Genomic DNA, 14,986 nt, shown 5'->3' with positions numbered 1-14,986 from the left:
TGAAATTCAAAAGTTTGAAACGGCAAGGGTTGCCAAGCACCACCACTGCATCGCGTTTGTGCCGAAAATGGCAGTGCGCTGCGCGGTGGAGCTACAATTGGCGGACGGATACACTGGGCGCAATATCTCCTCAATGATGTACCCAAGAGCCATGGTGCGTGTTTGCTGCAAGTGGAATTTGACCGTCGACAACGCACACTCACGGCACTATTCACTGCCTATTCCCGTTAGCTTATTCGACGACGCGGCGGACTTGAGGTTATGAGTGACGATCCACCGCTGCACAAAGCCATCAAGATTGAAGCACACAAGTACGAGGTCTACTCAAGCTACGCAGCCATGGGCAAGATGGCACTCATCCGGTATGTGCTGAGACGATCGTAATATAGTGCGGCTGCATTGTGATAATAATTGCTGTGCTATTCCGTAGACGCGAGCGATCTCGGATAACGCAGTACAACTTTCGGGAAGGCGATCCGGAGGATATGGTGGCGCTTCGGGACTTTTGCATTCGGACAGGTGGCATTTCCAAATCAAAGATTGTCGTTGCAGCACCAGTGGCAAGAAGATCGTTGCCTTCGACTCCTGTTACCGACCGCCGAGCAGGTATCAAACGCCCTCGAAGTGCGTTTACCGACTTGACCAACAGCTCGCAGTCTCCAGGACGAGACTCTCAACGACGCAAGACCTCACCTCATGCCTCCACTCCATTGCAGCCAGTGCACAGACACGCAAACTTGACAAAGGAGCAGAAGCGCGTGTTGGAGCTCATCAAGCAAGGCAAAAACGTCTTCTTCACAGGCTGTGCTGGTACAGGCAAGTCCTTTTTGTTGCAACATCTACTCAAGCACGGCTGTGGCCACGCAATGGGCCGAGTGTTTGCAACTGCTACGACAGGTATCGCTGCGTATAATATCGGTGGAATGACGCTCCATCACTTCGCAGGAATTGATCCACGCGCCCACATGTCGCGGCAAGAATTGTTGCAGCAGATTAGTCGCAAGAAAGACGCGATCGCTCGCTGGAAATCCGCTCGAATTCTTGTTATTGATGAGGTTTCGATGCTGGATGGACGGTTATTTGACGACCTAGAAGCTGTTGCAAGGCAGATACGTCGCAATTCAGCGTTCTTCGGTGGCATCCAGCTCATCCTTTCAGGAGATTTCTTCCAGCTACCACCAGTAGGTAGACGAGTGCGTGACCAAGGCGCGAGACTAGCGCCACCACTGCTTTGCTTCGAGAGTAGCGCCTGGGCCAGAGGGATAACCGAAACAGTTGTCCTGAAGGAGATTTTCCGCCAGCGGGACGACGAGTTCGTGCGAATCCTGAATGCCTTCCGTGTCGGACGGCCTACGACTGCAATGATCGAGAAGCTGAATGAGCGCTACGATGGCACTTCTTCTACTGAAAGCGACAGTGACGATGCCATCCACATCCTCTCACATAACGATGATGTACTTCGGGTACGTTTCTCTATTATTTAACTACTGGTATGCGTGGTACTCACTCATCTCAACAGACTAACGCAAGGGCTCTTGATGAGTTGGGGGGCAAGAAGTTTAACTATCTGTCTGCTGACCGGTACGTGTAATGTTCTAGCGCACTCTGTCACGCTCCGTAGCTAACAAATCTTTTGGTTGCGATAGCGGCAAAACTGAGTTCCTTACCACATGCCCAGCCCCAGCAAAACTTTCACTTAAGAGTACGTTTCCTCCATCAATTGGGTTGGAGGTCTGCCAACTTATTACTTTGTGTTTTCCTCGTATTCTTTTGTAGAAAATGCACGGGTTCTGTTGATTAAGACGCTGAATGCCGCGCGTGGTCTGGTGAATGGCTCGCGTGGGATTGTCGAGGGGTTCACGCCGCAGTCAAACCTGCCGATTGTTCGTTTCTCTAACGGCGTGACTGAGACCATCGGCCAGGAGGAATTCTCCGTGAGCGTCGCTGACACGGTACTGGCATCTCGACGGCAGCTACCGTTGGCGCTAGCTTGGGCTATCAGCATCCACAAGAGTCAGGGACTGTCGTTCGACACTGCGGTTCTGGATCTGTCACGAGTTTTCGAATTCGGCCAAGCTTATGTTGCGTTGTCTCGCGTTCGGTCACTGGAAGGACTGCGCCTGCGAGCCCGCATACGAGATAGAAATGGAGGACGCTTACTGGCGGATTCTAGAGTGGTGGATTTCTACGAGGCTATTTCGAACAAATGAGCTGAAGTACGGCTAAGCGTTATTTTGTTTTTTTTTAATTTAAAAACTTACAATATTTTTATTTCAAGAACGCAAACTCTGGCGCCGTCGGAAAAACAAGATGCAATACACTTGGTATGGGTTTATGTTGGCGCCGCAGTGGTGCAGCTAATACCAGCGTTCTTCAAATGACAATCACTCCAAAGAGCTTCAACATCGCCTCGCTAGGTTGCGCCACATTCCAGAAGCAACTTTATTTGTCACGATTCACCTCTGAATTGTGAGCAGTGGGAATAATTGTCCAATAATAGACGTTTGATATGAATACGCTCCTACGATTCGTCAAAACCCTTTACTTTTGACGTCCCTAACCCGCCTGCATTTGGTTGGTTCGAGTGAAGCGAAGCCAGCGATGACTTAGTGTTTGTATGTCGCTTGTTTTGAAGGCGGCTTTGTATGGCCAGCGTCGTGCCTCAGCTTCCCCACCTCGCGCTAGACTTATTTTACCCTTCCTTCCGCTCCGCGTTTAAGTCCCAAGCCCGCATCCAAGATGGTACGGCCCGCTTTATGTCAGCGTAGCAGGGTGTGGATCCCGGCGCACAATGGCGCTGGGCGCCGATCGCTCTCCTCTCCGTCTCCTGTGTCTCATGGCGCTATCAACGTCTCTGGGCTCGCAGTGATACAGCAACTTCAGCGCCGTACAGACAGCGAATTAATCAGAACAGGCCTGCTTAAAATAAGCGCTTTGAAGTGCAATTGAGACGCAGCAGGAGATGGAGATACAGCGAATAGACAGCCGGAAAAGCACTCGGTGACACGGAGAAGACTGACAAGTGTGTTTTGTGTCAAATGTAGACGAAAGGTACGCAGAGTTTCGGTATGCGCCACAACAAGACCCACACCATCTGTAGACGGTGTGGGCGCAGCTCTTACCACATCCAGAAGAGCACCTGCTCTTCGTGTGGCTACCCCGCTGCTAAGATGCGCAAGTGTAAGTTGCAATCGTAGCTCTTCGAATATCTTTATTATTTCCTGACAGTGATACTCATGACGCATTGCTGTTGGTGTTGCTACAGTCAACTGGAGCCAGAAGGCCCTGCGTCGCCGCACGACGGGCACTGGCCGCATGCGCCACCTGAAGAACGTTCAGCGTCGTTTCAAGAACGGCTTCCGTGAGGGTTCTTCCGCTGTGTCGAAGAAGGCCGCCACCAACTAAGTACACTCGAGAGGAATCCGCTCGATTGGAACAGGGGAAAACAGGCAGCTTGGGGTAAAAAGACAACACACTAGCTAGCGAAGCGACAGGGAGACGGCGAGCAGGAGCGTGGAAGACGTTGGAGACGAGAGCGAAAGTGGAATTTGAAGCTCTTTTAAGTGCAAGTGACAACCGACAAAACAGGCGAAAGCGTGCAGAGACGATCGTCCCGACCGCTTGTTGGGGGCAACATGAGCCGCCTTCGACCTTCCAATCCAATATTCACATCCTTTAGCCGTTCCTCCACTCGAGTTTTCCGTCCTTTTACTGTCGTGCTTATGGGTCGATTCTAGATGTACTGTACCGCTAATTTACGCGGCTGTGGTGTCTTCTCCTAGGTTCTCGAGGATGCTGGCTTGCAGTCTTCCGAAAGACGACGACAGGTTGTCTAGGATGTGGAGATCTTCCTTCTCCCGCTGTGCGCTTTCGGCTCGGAGTTGGGCGCGCAGAGCCACGAGCCCTCGCATCTGGTTGGACTGCTCGCGCTCCGCACTGCGATTGTCCACACGCATGACATGGTGGAACTCTTCTTCGCGTTCCTGGAACTTGGCTACACGTCGGACATTCTCAGTGCGGAAACTGGCGTCTGTCTTGCGCTCATTGCTCTCCAGCGCGTGTAGAGTCTTTTTTTCGCGCTTCTGGATCTTGGCGTTCTCGATATCGAACGTCTCGTGGTTCTTCTCTAATTTCCGAGTGATTGTGCCCTGCAACTTTTCCATGATATCGGGCACTGTCGTGTACGCGAATGTGCGAAACTCGGACGCGCTCTCGTGCAGTCTGCAGCCAGGTACAATTCTCAGTTAGTTAATGATGTACAGTAGACGCTATGATAGTGAATCTACGCACTTTTTCTCTTGAGTCGTGATCTCCTGCGCCTCGAGACGAGCAAAATGTGAGAGCGTCTTCTGCTCGAGCGTGAGAAAGGCTGCTTGGAATTGCTTTTTGAAGTCCACCCTCAACTGCTCGATGGAGCTCATCATAGCGTCATGCTCCGTCCCTAACTTCGCCTCAAGGTCGCGACCTCGCTGCTTTACTGCACCCTGCAGCAGGCATTTGATGACGTTAGTTTGATATCTTTGCAGTGCGAAAGTCAGGCAAGTAGTTTGTCGTACGATACGCTGCTGGAAGTCGACGTTGTAGGCGTGTACGGCAGCTTTGAGCTCCTCCATGTCGACCTCGAGGTCTTCTTCGGCATCTTCAATCTGATCAGCTCGCTTGGACTCGGGAGGGAAATCGTTCGGCGGTCGAATCTAGCACAGTTTTTCATGAACAAACTCAGTTGCTTTAACAGCGACAGTCTGCTTCGCGTTACCACTCGAGACGACGGGCCACTTGGAGGAGCGATCGTTTCATTATACCTCGCACGATAGGCTTGCTCAGCAGGAGCAGGTGCTGCCGTCGGTACTGTGGTCTCTGGCCTGATCTCTTCGTCGTCCGGAACTTGCTCTTCTGTCAGAGTTGGCGCGTTAGGCTCCATGATACAAAGTAAAAGCTCGCAATGCTGCTCCACCAGGCACACTAAAAACGGTTCAGGATCGCCTGCGTCTCTCCAAGTTGACAACCATCTTTCCAACGTCCAGGAATCATAATTCTATACATGTACAACTGCTGTAAGGACTCAGTTTAGCAGCGCCGAATACATGTATCTATCGGTAGTCGTAAAAGGCAAGTTGAAGTCGAAGGTACACTGTACCAAACTGAAACCGGTTAACCTTGGCTATTTTTAGTGTGGCGCACTTTTGGTCAGTCCGAGCCAACAGCTCAGCACAACTCCCCATCAGGCTACCTGCCTCTCCAGCGCTCATTTCTGCGTCTCCTGCGCCGTTCAGCAGCCGACTGAACACGTTTACAGCTTCGTCCGCGTCTTGATTACCTGCTGCAACATGGGGAGCGACGAGAAAGCCGTAGCCAAGACGTAAGCACACATTATCCAGACAACTACCCTTCCAAGGATGCACTCGTTCGTTTCGCAGTCTCTGACGCTGCAATTGCCGTGTTTTGTATGTTAATTTGCAGTGCGGAGAAGGAAACTGCCGGCCAGAAGCGTAAGGCTCCGGAAGGCGCGAAGATCACGTCGTTCTTCAAGCCTGGGGACAAGGAAGAGGAGACCCCCAAGGGCAAGACGGAGGCTAAGAAGGAGACGGAGAAGGAATTCAAGGACGATGACGATGACGAAGACGATGAGGACGCTGAGGAGGAAGGAGACGACGACGATGAGGAGGTCGATAGCGACGAAGAGGACATGGCGCCCAAGAAGAAGAAGCGGCGGACGCGCGCCAGTGACAGCGACGACAGTGGCGACGAGTCGGAGCCTGATCTCAAGATGACTGAAGACGATCTGATTGGTGTCGACACGTCCAACATCATCCCACGCTCACGACGTCGTGCTGCGGCGGCTGCCATGGTTTTGGCCTCGGAGGAGATCGCTGCTGCTAAGGGCGTCGCACCTGCTGCTGCTGCAGCGAACGGGGACGATGATGATGACGGCGAGTCTAGCGACGAGGCCGAATTCTAAGTGGAGGCAACGGATGCTGCTTCACATTTGAGATATACCCTTTTCAAGCATTGCTCTTATCTATCTATTGGAGTGACTCTTTCGCTACCTACCCGGTTACTTGTGCCCAATCCTGTCTATAAAGTCCCGTTTGTGCTTACGGAGCAGGGCCCAGGAGCTTCTCGAAATGCCAGTAGGCAGCCTCAGCTGCACGGCCTCGTGCCAACTTGTACGATGCCGCGCTTGCCTTCAAAATCGGCTACAAAAAAGAACAAGAATTGCAATGAGATAAACGCGTTCAAGAGCCACCTCATGTATATCTTAGGAGTCATTGCGTACCCTTCCTTTCACGTATAGCTCGACGGTGTACTCGGATGCGTTCACTGGTGCCGGGAGATATCTAGACATTGACACAGGAGCTTAGCATCATCATTTACAGCATACTCCTTTCACTCCTCGTACTTATAGACAGGTTGGCCATAGTAGTGACCTTGCAGCAAGTTCTGCAGCTCGACAATAGGTTCCCAGATGACGTCACGAGTGGCATACTCAACCGAGCGAGGAAGGATCTGTGTAGTCACAAACTTCATCGCGGTCTCCATTCCCTACACAAGCAAAGCAACAGCTAAGGTGTCAGTTAAATCACCAATCCACAACCCGTCAGTCCACCTTATACCTGGTCCAGATAGATGGCCGCAATGAGTGATTCCACGGAGCCTGCAGCAATTGTAACTCTTCCTTTGGCAACAAGCGGTGCACCTCTAGCCTCATTGAAACCAGGCGGCCAAAGTAGCAGATCTGTGATGCCCAGATCCGCACTAATCTTCGATAGCGTATCGTTATTCACCAGCGCTGACTTGGCACGCGAAAGCTGTCCCTCCTGGTGTCTTGGCAGCATCTGATACACATATCCTGCTGCTGCGGCACCCAATAACGAGTCTCCTAGAAACTCCAGACTGCGGTTTGATAACCGCACCACCGGCACGTCTTCCGGCACTGGATTGGTAGGCAAACACCCGTGGTGCGTCAGTGCACTCTGCAGTAGCGTCACGTCTTGGAATTTGACCCCAATCCGCTCTTGCAGCTTCTCGAGCCCGGCCTTCCAGTCTTTCGGGGTCGGGACCTTCTCGAAGTGCTCCGGCTTGATCAGCTGCCAATCCGCGGTATTCTTCGGGTACATCAACTGCTCTATTGTGATGTTCTGATTGGCGATAACATCTCCTTCCAAGTGACGGCGCTCTAGTTTTACAGGTTGGTTGGGATCCGCTGGCACTTGACTTTTGCTCCGACTGTCGGCGCTCTTAGAATCGTTCTCAGCCGCTAAAGCCTTTGCAACAGCGTCAGCAACGGCCTGTGGACTGCGGAATCCATCAGGAAGAGAGCTACGCGAAGAGAATGCTCGTAGGTTGCCAGCAGCGGTCAGAGCTCGACCGCTTCCCAACGTCAACACCTTGCGCATGGTTATTGGTGACACCGCTGACGTTTCGTGTGGCAGACGTAAGGCACTCTTATTGTTGCTCCTTTCAAACTCGATACTTGATTTTGCTACTTCGTTTACATGAGCTGTAGTATAATACAGTACTTCGTTGTCGGCAAGAAGATGGAGTTGATAACGAGGAGAAAATTCGTCAGGATAGCGATTTTAAGACGGCCAAAGCAAGAAAGAATTTGACGAGGAGGATGGAGACGATAGCGATTATCAACTAAACGAACTCCTATCGCTGGATGGATTGGGATCTGTTCGCTGACCATCAGCTAATAGTCAAAGGTACTCGACGGTAGTACATTGATAAGCTGCTAATAAATGACTTTCCAATCGAGCTCGTACCGCACAAGTGTTCTCTCCATTTCCTTGTATACTAACGTCGCTATGCAATTTGCTGTCGTGCTGCAGGACAGCTCGAAATGAGAGTGAAGACGATGGACACTCGCGGTCGGAGGAAATCCAAGGCAAGGTGGCGGAATGTGACGGTTTGTCAATCGCAAAGATAGCAGATCGTACTACAAGCAGAGATGAGGTAGGCAAAGATACAAAAATGCAAAAAGGTGGGAGCTAGAAACATCCGAGCAATTCGAAGAGTTGGCCAAACTGAATACAAGGAGTGAATGCCACCCGAAATCGAGCTCGACAATTTGAAGCGATTAACTGCTCACATGTCGATGAGGAATGTTGGGGCGAGGTCTGGATGGTAAGGAAATGTAACCTTTCTACAGACAAGCTTTCTAGCATTGAGACTTTGGTAAAGAAATCAAAGTGTCAAAGCTTAGCAAAATAAAAATCTTGTTAAGTACGAGTCATCGCCTTATTTTCGCGGTATTTTACTACCAGCCATTTCATGGAAGCTCAGGTGCCGTGTAGGAAGCGCCGATGCCGCCCTTCTAAGAAAAAGCGGCAGCGACAGAAGAAACATGCGAGTGTCGATCTCAAGGACAATGAAAAGAACGAAACTCAAGCTCATGGTGACCAAGTCTCTGATCATCAAAAAATAAAGGACGGAGTTGAAATGCAGAGACCTCCACAGGAACACATTGAGGTTCTACAAAGTAGCTACAACTCGAAGAGCAAAGACGTTCAAGACCCGATTCATAACCGGAAAGAGCGCGATAGAAGCCGTGAACACGAGCACAATGACAATAAAGAGGAGAGGAGTCTGGAGGACGAACGCAAGCGCAGAGCAAAGAGTCTGATCCAAGCTTCTCACGGCAATGAATTCAAGTCGACACGGCCATCATTCGTAAAAGCGAAGTCGTTGTCTTGTAGCTACAATTTATCCTTGCCGGTGCAACAGCAACCGAATCCAACTGATCAAGTCGACGATCTAGAATTTAGAAAACTAGAAACTGGGCAAACCAAACAGCAAAGTCTTAACCGACAGCAGGAACCAGAACGTACAGAGTCTAGTGCTGGCGAGGAGAATACAGTGACGAGTCAGTCACATGACCACGACGACGACGGCCTCGACGGAAACGCAATGAGCGAGTACGAGCGTAAACGTCGAGACACAATTCTGCGCAATCAGACGTTCCTCTTGCAAGTCGGGATGTCGACAGCCAGAGCGGTGATAAGGGGCGACGCAGAAGCTAAAGCCAAGAAAGAGGCGCTGGCACTGATGCGCGCACAGCGAGCTGCTCACTACGCGGAGCTACCGAAGCGTAAATCCCAGCGCTTGAGTGAAGAACCGAAGCCTGTCTTGACGCGGTCAGTGGAACTGGGTCATCCGTTAGATGTTCTCTCCGTGAAGCAGATGCGTCAACCTCTCGGTAGTAAGCTCTACGTGATGGACGCTAACGACGAAGAAGGCGAGAAATTCTGCCAGGAAATTGCTGGCGGGGTGGACGTGGTACAGGACAGCTCGACTGTGGATCTTGATGACAGTACGACGTACTCACTGGCAGACAAAGACATCACCAAAGCTTTGCCATACCTTACGACCACGATGGCTTTCCTTCCGCGAGTCGACCGCGTTGTAGTTGCCGCTGGGGACAAGGAGGGACACATCGCTCTGTGGTCTCCTTCTACTGATACCAGCAGCTCCATGGCAGCTCTAAGTCGACCCCACGGCTTTCCTGTCAGCCAGCTGCTTTTCCCCGACCCATCGACTTTACTTTCGAGTAGTATCGACGGTACTGTACGTGCATTTGATCTGGCCAGTGCTCAGTCTTTGCCGATATGTGATCTGAGTGATGAGACTGGAGTCACGGCACTCGTTGGGTCGGGAAACCCGCAATTCTTGTATGCAAGCTGCGAGGACGGCACTTTGCGACTGATAGATCGCCGGGCGCGGAGGGTTTCCGGTGCATGTTTTGCACTGCATCGAAGAAGAATAACTTCGGTGGATCAACACCCAGCCCGTGACTTGTAAGTGTTGCTGTGGATTTTTTTTTTCAGTGCTGGGATCATACTGATATGTATTGCTGTGTGTGTGTGTGTTTTTGTGTGTGCTCAGTTGTCTTGCTTCCACGTCGATGGATGGCACGGTCTGCTTGTGGGATAAGCGAATGATCTCCCCTGAAAATTGCACGCCACTCGCTAGATTACGGCACTCGAGCAGTGTGTTTTCTGCTACTTTTTCTCCGCAGGATGGGTCTTGGCTTGCAGTGGTGGGACAAAGTTCGTATTTTGATGTGTACAACTTGTCGACTGGAGACCAATGCGAGAAACTCGACGAGAATTTACTGACGCAAAACGAGTGGACCCGAGTTCCTCACAGCACCAAGACTGGAACGTCGACAAAGCCCCGTCCAGCGTGGGACCCACGGAGGATAAATCAGTTTGTGATCGGATGCGCTGATCAACCAAAGCTAAAAATTTATCGGGCGGGGTGTCGTCACCCCATTCAAGAGCTGATGCAGAGTAGGAAGCTACTCTCATCTGATGTGATTACTGTGTACCACCCACATTTGGATCTCATCGCCAGCGGAAATTGCGGACATGTATTAATTTGGCGGGCCAAGTCAAAATACTAGAGTGATAGCTGCTCCGCTTGAGGCACAGGCACGAGAGAGAAAACTTTTACCCCAATACGTCGCTTATAGCTCCAAGCAAGCGCAGGAATTCGAGCGACCAATCTCCTAAAATTTTGAGCGAGGCCAGCTCTTCATACATGTAGCTGCGCCAGCAATTGCTGTTGTAACAATAAAGCCATTTACTCTAAGAAATTGCACAATTATACTTTCAGCCGCTGGAACAATTGCACATGCAAGACGCGCGAATCACTGTTTTGTACTGTAGCCACGTCAGCTAGCATTCGCAGATGTACAGTACATTTGTCATACGTACGCACAAATGCTTAATACATACACACTCCGCTTTTCAGACTGTAAAGTACACTTACGCTTCCAGCCATGGGAATCCAGTGCAGTGCATCCACCGATTCTTCATCAGAGCGTTAAACGGATTGGCATCACACAGAGACGAGCATGAAATCATGAAATTGCCAGATGGGGCGGGCGGTCTCGATGCAAATGGGAACTTCCCCCTGCGACCCGTTTGTCGCATTGGTGTCATTTTTTATGAAAGACAGATCTCCAAGAAATTTTTCAGTCGGCAATCAACATTCTATATTAAGATAAAATTATCCCAGTGTTGTCATAGACAATAATTTCAGCTGAAGTTTTTGATATCCGCTTTTCGTCGGATATACTGTATGATACGATTTAGATGCTTAAATGGTGACCTCTCAGCAGGGGTTAATGGTAACTCCAAAATCGGTGAAGTTAATATTGTGAAAATATCACCTGTAGACCAGTTAATATAAAAAATATCACCTAATATTTTCTTTTGAGACAATATGATATTATTAAATATCAACTTAATATTAGTTAATACGATATTATATTTTTCAATGATTGCGTAGTCGGGCTACATTAACTAATCAGATGTCGTTAACGCTCGACTAGCTGAAGTATTACTAATCAACCGTGAGTACCGGGACAATTGTGAGTGACGGCAAGGTTGGCGTTGTGTGTTGGCACTGCTGAGCGCATTAATCTAGCGCCACAGGCAGCAGGTTTATTAGACGCACGATGTCGACGAGGAGATCGGAAGAGAACAAGAACAAATGTCTTGATTTCGCTCTATCAACGTTAAACAGCTGCAAGCGTTTGCAGTTTTCCATCTCGATCGCCTTTGTCTGTGTCACAGTGAAATACTAGAGCAAATACTCGTCAGTCTTAAAGCCTACTGCTTTTCTAGAACCTGATCGAAAAAGTTATTTGGCTCCGCTCGGTTCACAGAGGTAAGCTGGCAAGAAACGTACTTAAGTGGGAAAATATCATAAAATATCATGTAGTATCTAATATTTTTCAGTTCTCCGAGCTAATATAAAAATATTATGTTAGCTTTTGCAAAAATGAGTTACTATTAATATTTAATATCGAAAATAGTACTATTACTATCAAAAATATCATATGATATTTGGTTACCATTAGCCCCTGCCTCTCAGACCCTGGTCTAAGTTGAAACTCCGAAACTCGTTCCAAGATATTCTGCTCGGTCATTGGCTGAAAATAGAAACAGATTTCGAAACGCGTTCTCAAATTATACCGTTCTGTATGGCGTTCTCAGAATACCTCCGCTACCTATTCCGAAGTGGGAACGAGTTTGGCGTCTCTGCCGATGTATATCCGTGCCGACTTTAGGAAGAGCTCATTTTGCTGTTTGCCTCCGGTAGACCTCAGCACTAATCCCCTGTCAAGTCACGTCGCTTCGTAATGGGCACCAAAGCTAAACTCGCCGTTCTCTGCATGTTGTAGTGCGTTTGTGCAGCTGTGTCCGCTCTGTGTAGCGATCGTCGTCGTCTCGGTGGAGAGACCCGTTCCAGTATCAATACGTTTGCAGCTACAGCTTTTGATAGAGCAATGCAGACTAAGAAAACAAAATGGTTTCACTCGAAGATGCGTTGTGACAAGCGAACATTTCTTGCAGTTGTGGCTCTTGTCAGGCTCAACTGGAGAGAGCGTATCCATCACAATGTCAAGTTTGACATCACCAAACGTGTTGCTGTGACGATCATTTATCTATCTACCGGTGGAACGATTGACAGTGCTGCTACTGTCATGGGGATGTCAAAAACCAGTGCTGTTGTATACATTTGCCAAGTGCTGTCGGTTTTGACGAAAATGGCGAAGGAAGAAATCACAATGCCCAGCACACAGACCGAAATCAAGAAAGTTACCGATGGATTTGAGCGAATCGCAGGCTTTCCTGACGTCATTGGCGCAGTGGATGGCTCCTCGATGCGATTTAGACGACCTGCGAAGCACGAAGGCTGGTATTGTAGCAAAAACAACTCCCTGCGGTGAATAGGCAGGCCGTAGTGGATCATGAGACTCGATTTTGTTCTTATTGTATTCGGGCTGGGTCTATTAACGATCAAGCTTTGTGGAATCAGTCGGGTCTGCGCAAATTTCTGTGCCAAGTGGAATACATCTTCTCGGCGATGCTGGATACAAGATATTTCGGCATCTTCTTACTCCTTTTGACGAAGAAGAGGCTTCGTCCAGTGTCCAGAAGCGGCGCTACAACTACAAGCTATCCCAGACCCGAATTACTGTCGAACGAGCGTTTGGCATCCTCAAGAATCGCTACCGCATACTTCTGGGCAAGATATCCCAAAAATACCCAGCTCGTGTCACGAATGTTATTGTAAGCTGCTTAGTTTTACATGATTTAATGATTGGTCTTACAGACAGCTACACGGTGGTAGGAGATGATTCCGATCGAGCTCCACCAAGTTTGTTGTCCTCTCTTTCTGGAGAAGATGAATTGAGCCATGAGCAGGGTCTAGCGAAACAGAAAAATATTATGGAGTATCTTGGTACTTTTTAGGAAGTATGCAATTTACAGTTACATTTCCAATGTGTATCCATAAGGACCTACTATCATTTAATGCAATGTAGAACGCTATGCTGAAGATAAAGCCATTCCTCGACTACAATTTGATTTGGTGGGGACATCTTGGAGACAAGATGCTCAAGCAGTGTCAGCTGGCGCGCCTGTAAATCGCGGGAGGCTTCTTGAGTGGCCCGGACATCACGGAGCACTTCAACGAGCTTATCGTCAGCCCCATCGATGCGGCGATAGCTGTTATGCCGTCTTTCATGGCGGCAGCCAGACTTGCAGGGGGTGTAGCCGCTTTTTGGCGGCTGTCCGAGGATGAGAAAGACTTCTCTTCTTCAACACAATCCGCATCGTTATCTGCATCCGCCAGAGTTGCTCCACCAATTCCAGTACGACCAGCGAAAGCGCTTTCAGAATACCCCAGAGCTCACTCTCATCTTCATTTCCATCGTTGCCACTGTCTGTTCTAGCCTCCCTTCCTTGTCTATACTCGCCCTTGAGTTTTTTGTACCTGTTCGCAACCTACAATTGCAAAAAATGTTAAGAACTGGAGAAGAAAAAAAAGATAATTTTTTAAGTACCTGATCACTTGAGAGCACCACCTCCAGTTTCTCCGATAATCGATTGGCAAAAAATTGCCATGCGAGAGCTTTCTTTCGGTTAGTATCGGCATTTTTGACACGAAGCCTAACGTCATCGTCTTTGAAGTGCATGTCGAGGAGCGCTTCGATCATCTTATTTGTCCCGACGAAGCGCTTGGATGGCGTTGTTCCCTTTTTGGAGGATTTCTTCTTTTTTCCTTGTTGCTCAGCGCTGGATTTGGCGCCTGCTTTGCGTTTTTCGTTCACGGTAGTAGATACCGGAGTCGACGGGTTAGTTGTAGCTGTAGATACTGGAATTGTTTGATCCCATTCAGTAGAGTTTGGAGCGGAATCGGGGGTTGCAGACGGCCGAGGTGGCCGGGGCCAGTATGTAGAAGATGGCATCGCTGCTAGTGACTCCCGGGCCAGATGCGATGGCAGCACCGGCAGCTGAACGATGCCGTCAAAGTACGGACGCTGGTGAATACTTGGTAGATCTGACCCATGAGCGTCCATTGTGTCCACTGGAGAAGGGTGATTGGAAAGTGAGGAAGTGAATACCTTCTTGTTCTGCACAACGATTTCACCTTCCTCGGATTCTTACACGAAGCAAAACTCAGAACGAGTTCTGACCTGGTTGTTGCATCAGAATGACTTCAGTATTGGTTCTAGAAACGTGTTCTCATTTGACCCAATCCCTACCCAATTTCTTAGAACGAGTTTACTTAGACCAGGGCCTAAACTTTATCGTTTCAGATTCATAATATGTCTTTAGGTTAAAATATTATGAGCTATCTTTTGAGTCACAAATAAAAAACAATGCGTCTAAAAGTCTCTATTGTCACTAACACACGATGAACCTTCGTCTTAGCTTTAAATCTTAAACTATTTTTTTTAAAATTCAAGCGACATGTGCGAGCAAGTTTTGACGTAACTTCCTCGCGTGATATGGGCATCATGCTCATTAAAATGACACCAAGAAGCGTGTGCCGTAGCTGAACACTCGTGTTCAAGATCAAGGGTGCTTTTACTGCTTCGGCGAAGGTCATCAGATGGCCCAGTGCGAGTGAATGAAGGCGGACTGGGATCCTGCTCGTGAAGGTGGACCCACTTTCAGAACCACGA

General features: G+C 49.1%; 6 protein-coding genes across 6 annotated transcripts; 3 read left to right on the top strand and 3 right to left on the bottom strand.

The window, feature by feature from the left end:
* Positions 1-2,658: 2,658 nt before the first annotated feature.
* Positions 2,659-3,690, top strand: PITG_08834 (ribosomal protein L37e, putative; the record flags this gene model as incomplete). The annotated part of the gene is made up of 3 exons (XM_002902848.1): positions 2,659-2,742; positions 3,045-3,180; positions 3,266-3,690. 3 exons carry the CDS (start codon positions 2,740-2,742, stop codon positions 3,403-3,405), a joined length of 279 nt encoding a protein of 92 aa, XP_002902894.1.
* Positions 3,691-3,755: 65 nt separating this feature from the next.
* Positions 3,756-4,921, bottom strand: PITG_08833 (uncharacterized protein; the record flags this gene model as incomplete). The annotated part of the gene is made up of 4 exons (XM_002902847.1): positions 3,756-4,221; positions 4,291-4,484; positions 4,557-4,694; positions 4,757-4,921. 4 exons carry the CDS (start codon positions 4,919-4,921, stop codon positions 3,756-3,758), a joined length of 963 nt encoding a protein of 320 aa, XP_002902893.1.
* Positions 4,922-5,194: 273 nt separating this feature from the next.
* Positions 5,195-6,050, top strand: PITG_08832 (uncharacterized protein; the record flags this gene model as incomplete). The annotated part of the gene is made up of 2 exons (XM_002902846.1): positions 5,195-5,359; positions 5,461-6,050. 2 exons carry the CDS (start codon positions 5,328-5,330, stop codon positions 5,957-5,959), a joined length of 531 nt encoding a protein of 176 aa, XP_002902892.1.
* A 337-nt stretch (positions 6,051-6,387) lies between these two features.
* On the bottom strand, positions 6,388-7,397 carry PITG_08831 (ribonuclease 3, putative; the record flags this gene model as incomplete). The annotated part of the gene is made up of 2 exons (XM_002902845.1): positions 6,388-6,543; positions 6,615-7,397. 2 exons carry the CDS (start codon positions 7,395-7,397, stop codon positions 6,388-6,390), a joined length of 939 nt encoding a protein of 312 aa, XP_002902891.1.
* An 877-nt stretch (positions 7,398-8,274) lies between these two features.
* PITG_08830 (uncharacterized protein) lies at positions 8,275-10,230 on the top strand (the record flags this gene model as incomplete). Its single annotated transcript, XM_002902844.1, has 2 exons — positions 8,275-9,567; positions 10,150-10,230. 2 exons carry the CDS (start codon positions 8,275-8,277, stop codon positions 10,228-10,230), a joined length of 1,374 nt encoding a protein of 457 aa, XP_002902890.1.
* Positions 10,231-11,743: 1,513 nt separating this feature from the next.
* PITG_08829 (uncharacterized protein) lies at positions 11,744-14,377 on the bottom strand (the record flags this gene model as incomplete). The annotated part of the gene is made up of 5 exons (XM_002902843.1): positions 11,744-11,756; positions 12,020-12,050; positions 12,616-12,802; positions 13,472-13,585; positions 13,862-14,377. 5 exons carry the CDS (start codon positions 14,375-14,377, stop codon positions 11,744-11,746), a joined length of 861 nt encoding a protein of 286 aa, XP_002902889.1.
* Positions 14,378-14,986: the final 609 nt, after the last annotated feature.

Source organism: Phytophthora infestans, genomic scaffold (genome assembly GCF_000142945.1).
Source record: "Phytophthora infestans T30-4 supercont1.16 genomic scaffold, whole genome shotgun sequence".
Lineage (NCBI taxonomy): Eukaryota > Oomycota > Peronosporomycetes > Peronosporales > Peronosporaceae > Phytophthora > Phytophthora infestans.
The sequence above is the reverse complement of the archived record's forward strand: the minus strand, read 5'-3'. Positions and strand labels throughout refer to the sequence as shown.